The 6,710-nt window shown below is 43.0% G+C and overlaps 1 protein-coding gene across 1 annotated transcript; it reads left to right on the top strand.

The window, feature by feature from the left end:
* The first annotated feature begins 285 nt into the window (after positions 1 to 285).
* LOC103595430 (chromosome unknown open reading frame, human C16orf47) lies at positions 286 to 4,603 on the top strand. Its single transcript, XM_008578831.1, is given in 3 exon segments — positions 286 to 436; positions 4,357 to 4,446; positions 4,449 to 4,603. Coding segments are annotated over 3 exon segments (396 nt in total).
* Positions 4,604 to 6,710: the final 2,107 nt, after the last annotated feature.

Genomic DNA, 6,710 nt, shown 5'->3' with positions numbered 1-6,710 from the left:
TTTTGAGTTGTCTCTTCTGTAAAATGGATTTTTACTAGAACCCCCTTCTTAGGGCTATATGGAAGATTGTACGAGTCACGTACATAAAGCACTTCAAATCATGTTAGGCGTTGCTTAGGCACTCCAAAAGGGCAGTTTTAAAAATCATTTCTATTTAGGTATTAATTATATGTAATAAATATAATAGCTAACATTTTTCAATACCTACTATGTAATGCTATGTATTGCCTTGCTCTCAGTACTTTTCTATACTTTCATTGAATTCTCATGACAGCCCTAGGAAGCATGTACTATTATTACCCCACTTTACAGATGCAAAAACTGAGGCACAGAGAGGTTAATTAGAGCCAGCAAGGGATAGAACCTGGATTTCAGCCTTGGTGGTCTAATTCCAGAACTAACCCTCTCAGCTCAGGCACCAAGCTCCATTTGGAGGGTGATGGATGACAAATGTTTAATATTCCTTCTTGACATTTGCATTTTTAAATAAGAATATTTTTGAATAAAAGAAATAATTTAAGCCTATGGTACTTACATGGAAAGTTCTGAATCTACAACGGTCAAACTTCAGGCATCACAGCAGAGAGCACAGACAATACACAGGAAGCGGGCCTTTGTAGGTGCCACTAAAATTATATCATGAATATATTTTTTAAATGTTAACAGTAGGAGTTTTGGTTGTGAAGGACTGGGCTAGAATGAGGATAGCAGGATTTGTCATTTTCATTTTGTACTTTTCTGTATTATCTGAATTTTCAAACTTGGCTCCACAAATTGGTTTTGTTTTATACCAACAGGATTTAATCTGAACTATAAAACGATTGTTTTATTTTGTTCTTTGTTACTTCTTCCTTTTCTACTTCGGATTAAAAAATTAATGAATGTACCATTTAAAAATGATACTGTGAGGGGCTGGTCGGTTAGCTCAGTTGGTTAGAAAGTAGTGTTATAACTCCAAGGTCAAGGGTTCGGATCCCCACACCTGCCAGCCACAAAAAAAAAAAAAAAAAAAAAAAAACCAACCACGTGCTCCACTCCAGTGTCACGCTCCTTGCCCTCAAGTTGCTTATCATCTCAATGCAGAGTTAAGACCGAAAAGATGAAATAACCAGAGCACACAGCAAGATGGGATATAATTAAGTACCCAAGAAAGCAGAGCCATCTCTTGAGACTGTCGGAGTATAGCTCTCTTCCCAAACATGGTATTTTCTCTGACTTTTTTTTTTTTTTGTCCCCACCCAAAATTTTCCACTTTAATTATGTGGGTTGGGTTGGAGGGACTCACCTTCGGCACTTTGAATGCACAAACAGCTAATCCCTTCCATAAGACACATTTCTGGGAAAGCCTAAAGACAAATGTTTACAGCCTGTTCTGGGATCATAGAACCCAGCAAAATCAGAAATGATTTAAGCATGATGTGCCCGTGCCCTAAAAAACCACGTAGGGAGAGCTGCAGCCTCCACGTTCTGGAATTCTGGCGTTCGTTCTCACAAAGAGTGGAATCGTTGGCAGTGCTCAGAGGTTAGATGTTTTTCTCCCTTTTCCTGGTTTTGCCTTAAACACAAGGAGGATGGTAATTAAAACCATACTTAAAATATTAAGTCTACTACCTAAAGGAATGAAGTTTATTAAAGTTGCTAAGCGTTAAGTACAGAAACTCAAAATAGCTTGAGCACACTCCCCTGAGCACATACCCAAAATATTGGCTGAGAGGAGCCTGACCACAGAAATTGGTGAGTACGTGTTCACACACACACACACACACACACACACACACACGTCATTGCATTGATATATCAATAAATGGAATACATTTCTCAAGGAGCTAGCATTTGACCAGCAGTGAGCAAAGATGATCCCCTAATTAAGGTACTTAGAAGGGCTGTTACTCAGAAAATTGTGAAATGGTCTCAGAAGGGCTCAGGGAAAACAGGGACCAACACTAGATATCACTTATCCTCTCTGAGGCTCAGTGTCCTCACCAATTCCTTGGGCTCAATGGTGTCCACTTGAGAAGGATGTGGGAAGGTTTAAGGAGAGACCTACCACGATACCCAGCACAGAGTTATCAGTGCTTGGACTGTGTGGGACCCCTTTCTCCTAGGGGATCTCATGGGGGTTCACTTGATAAGAGATGAGAACTCTTCCTCTCTCCCACGGGGCCAGATGGAACACACAGATGAGCCAGGCAAATCCCAATTGTGGTCAAGCAGTGTCAGTCACCAGCCTTCTCTCCCACGCCTGAGGTGAGGTCTTAAGGAAAGGGCAGCATGCTGCAGTGGCCAGAAGCTCAGTCCTGGGTTCAGATACCAGCTTTGGACATGGGACAAGTATGTCACCATCCTCAGGGGCCTTGGGCAGATTGCACGTCATCATGAATGATCTGTACTCTCCAAGGGTTCCTCTCACTTGGAGGAAACTTCCAGCAGTCCAGACCTCCTGCAGGCTGAAGTGTGGCTAAAGGTGCTTTGCAGGAGGACTGAGATGCACTGAGGAAACCTGTCAGCATGGTGAGAGCTGCTGCTGCCCCCTGCACGCTGCCCACCTGTCGGCTTGGGATCCCTCTGTTCAGTGCTTTCTAAGGATTTGGCACTGCAGGCAGTTCAGAGATGTCTTGAAACACAGCATGGACAAGACTTCCTTATGTGTTTGTTTTCAAAGTTCCTTGAAGAATTCCTTTAGGATTTTCTTGGGCCACACTACTTAGTGCACTGTAGATGCTCAATAAATGTGTATGAATGAATCAAAATAAGTGTTATAATTCATTGAGCTGCTATTATGTGTCACATGCTGTACTCCAACAAAATCTTAATTTTGCTATTTAATTTCAATTCCACAAGAGGGAGGGAGGTATAGAGATTAAGAGATAGGAGAACAGGCTTTAGAATATTGTTTGAACTAACCCTCATCCTCTTTTCTAGCTAGGTGGCCTCTGAACAAGTATTTAAATTCTCTCAGCCTCAGTTTGCTCATCTGTAAAATGTATATAATATAATATCTTCCTCCTAGGAGTGCTATGAAGATTTGTATACAAAATCACATAGTATAGGGTCTAGAACCTAGTGATTTTTTTTAATGAAAAATATCACTATAACAACCCAGTGGGGTGGGTGTTATCAGCCCCATTTTATAGATGAGAAACTCCTCAAAATAATTTTCTCTGACAGCCTCCTCCAGTGATAAGGAATTCCCTTTTTTGCGTTACAAATGAGCAGTGGATTGATCTGGACCTTTAGAAATAATGAGCATTTTGGGAACAGGTGAAGAAGAACATTCCAGACCGTCTCAAACCCTACAGAGGCTTATAAGGGTGCAGGGGGTATGAAACTAGCCATATTTTTTCTGCTTCTCCCATATAAGATGCTTGGGTGTGAGTCTGTCACTGGATTTATTCCCAAGCCTATAATAAGAGGATAGTTAGTTATTAAGCACCTAAGCTGAGAGTCAGTATAGGATAATAGGTAAGAAAAAGTGCTCTGGAGTTGGTCTTCCTGGGTTTGAATTCCTGCCTGTCATTTATAAGCTGTGTGATCATGGGAAACTCTTTCAACCTCCCTGAGCTTTGAGTTCCACATTTACAAAATGGGGACAATAGTAGACTGTTCACAGGATTACTTTGAGAATTATATGCGTTAATATGTGCAGAGCCTTTGCTATGCCTGCCTGCACCTTGTAAGCATTCAGTACCTGGTTATTTTTATTGTGGTCATTGCTGTTTTTATGTGCTTTATAGAGATTAAACCAAGATCTGGATGGATTAAGTAATAGGCCCAATCACCCAACTACTAGCACCTTGCAGAAACAGGATTCTATACCAAATTCCCCTGTATCAGTCAGAAAAGATTCAGTTATGCTGCATAACAAATGAGCCCCAAAATTCAGGAGTGTGACACTGTAGAACTTTAATCCTCACTCACACAAAATCCAGACCGTTTCCTTCTTATCCATATCAACCCAAGCATCTGGGTCACAGTGGCAAGCAAAGAGCAGGAAAGTTGTCCCCAGCAATTAAATGTTCACCCAGAAGGACACATGTCACATCTACTCACATTTCATTGGCCAAAACAAGTTACATGGTCACACCTAATGCAAGAAAAAGGACTGCAATCCTTCTGAGTGAACAGAAGTTCAGGAAAACAAGTTATTAGCGAATGCCATACCCCCAAAGCCAGTGTCTTGACTTCTCTATAAGGCACTGTTCCGCTTCCCTCTGTGATAGGGCCAGCTGATGTTCATGCCGTTAGTTTCAACAGCTCTTAAGTTTGGAGAAAAGTATGGAGGTTTTAAATGAACTAATTAATCAGCGACTGTTTCACAACTTCCAGCCTGGCCCTTGTCCCTTTCCTGCCTGTCAGCAGCACTCCGTGGTCAGAGGTTGTCCTCCAGTGCCCCAGTCAGCTCAGCTGAGACCAAAGCCATTCACCCCTCCACCCAGGGGCTCGCCTCTTCCCCATCCATCACCAGGGCCCAGTGATCTCACCTGTCGATGCCCAGCTCCCACTTGATGTCTCAGTTCCGGAAAAGAGATGCTCCAGCTGCTACCTAGGAAGGATCTGGCCCCCAAAATATTTAGTTAGCAGCCATTCAGTTAAATGGAATTGACTTTTTATCGGCTTACCTCTGTACAGCTGCCAACAGCGAAGGCTGTTTCCTTCTTCTCTCTTCTCTGCCTGTCAGTTCACTTCACATTCCTATCGGCAGCCTTTAGCTCTGATCAATACTAACCGCTGTGTAACAGCTCACGCACGGCTGCTCTGGTTTGCATCGATCAGACCCTTCTTCCAACAGGTAGTCAGCTATTTGAGGCAATGACTTGAGATAAACACCTACTTTTACTCCAGGCTAATTCATTTCAGGTGGATTTCAAGGAGGCTCTGCACCCCGTCTCTTAGACAAGCTGAAATCGGAGAGTCAAGATCAACTTCTCACGTGCTTGAGATCCTAGGAGACCTTTCGTCCTCTCCCCTTTTTTCTTTTCCCTTATATTGTGTAAGTGCCACTTATAAACAAGATACCAGGACTTGGGACATTGAAAATGCCACTTCAGAAAATGTGTCAGCCATCCTTCCCTCTTTCCTTTTAATGAGATGCATCCAGGACTGCAGGAAACCAAGGGCTGCTGTGGAGACTGCATTGTCGCTGGGCAACCAAGCATCCTTCCAGCTTCCACAGAACTAATTTCACCATATCCTGAAATCCTTGAATCCATCCCCATCCTTGTCCCAGGCTCACAAGTGAAATTTCCAGGAGCTGACATTGCAAAATGGGTTGGTATTTTGAACTGATTATGGTAGGCGTGGGTGGTACAACTTCATGGTATTTGCATTGTAACCAGAAAACACACAAGAATGGCTGATGTACACTTGATTTTTTCCAACATGTACACTAAGTGTGGCTGAGTGGTGCATCTGATACCATCATTAACCTGTCACCTGAGTCCCAAACCTCCTGCTTTTCTTTCTCCGGGTCCCCTTAATACCCCCAGCTCATCAGTCCCCAAGTCCTGTTGAGCTTTCCCTCGCAGTACAATTCCAGTGTCCCTTCCCCCGTCTCAGTTGGTATCATCCTCACTCATGTCTGGACCTGGTGCTTGGACCACTGCAGTACCCTGTAGCTGATGGCCTGGCTTCTACTTGCTCCCTGCTTTGTTAGTTGGGCCCTGCACACTGATCAGTTTCCTGGTGCACTGCTGTGATTGCCTTTCTCTTCTCTGAAATCCTCGGTGGCTTCCTATCACCAACCAGAAGGGAGGCCAAATTCCTCAGTGTATCCTTCTCACCTTCAGCAATCTGGTCCTTAGCACTCTCTCTCCAGACTGTCTCTTGCTGTCTGCCAGCACAGACCCCACCCTCTAGTCCATCTGGAAGACTTGCTACTTCTTCTACATGCATTTTCCAGCTCTCTGCTTAAAGAAATAAATGCCATGTCCACACCCCCTTTGAAATTGGTTCAAATCCTGGCTCCACTACTATTAGCTGTGTAACCTCAGTTGAGTTATCTAACTTCTCTCTGCCCTAATTACTCATCTGTGAAATGGGGATAACAACAGTATCTACCCCATAAGGTGGACATGAGAAATGAACAAATAATTTGTGTAAGGCATTCAGAGTGGTACCTGCACATAGTAAATTCCTTGTGTTCACACTTATCGTTATTGTTATTATTTTTCCCATTCCTCTGAACAACTCAAAGAGTACCTCCTCCATGATTATTCTGCAGGTCACCCTAGCAAAAAAATACTCGTTTCCTCATCTGACACCCATAGCCCTTGGTTTCTACTGATAATAAAATTACGGTAAAGCCTGGCTGGTTAGCTCAGTTGACTAGTGCATGGTGCTGATAACACCAAGGTTCAGGGTTCAATCCCCTTACCAACGAGCTGCCTCACTATAATTATTATTATTATTATTATCATTATTATTATTATTAATTATTACACCAAATAATTACTGGGCATTAGGTACACGTTCAGTGCTTTTACACACATTGTTGCTTTTATATTCTTGGCCAAGATACCTTCCATTTGCCCCAGATCTACTCTTCCTCCTTCTCCACCTTGCTTTTTGCCACAGGAGGCTGATCTGTATGTCCAGTGGCTTCTGGTTGGATTTGGCCAACAAGAGGCACAGGCAAGAAAAAGGTGGGAGGAATAAGCTATATCAGAGTTTCTATTCTCCCAGCTTCTTACCAGCCACATCACTGCAGAATG

The sequence above is a fragment of the Galeopterus variegatus genome, unplaced genomic scaffold (assembly GCF_000696425.1).
Source record: "Galeopterus variegatus unplaced genomic scaffold, G_variegatus-3.0.2 Scaffold77, whole genome shotgun sequence".
NCBI lineage: Eukaryota > Metazoa > Chordata > Mammalia > Dermoptera > Cynocephalidae > Galeopterus > Galeopterus variegatus.
Note: the sequence above shows the minus strand (reverse complement) of the source record. Positions and strands in the feature narration are given on the sequence as shown.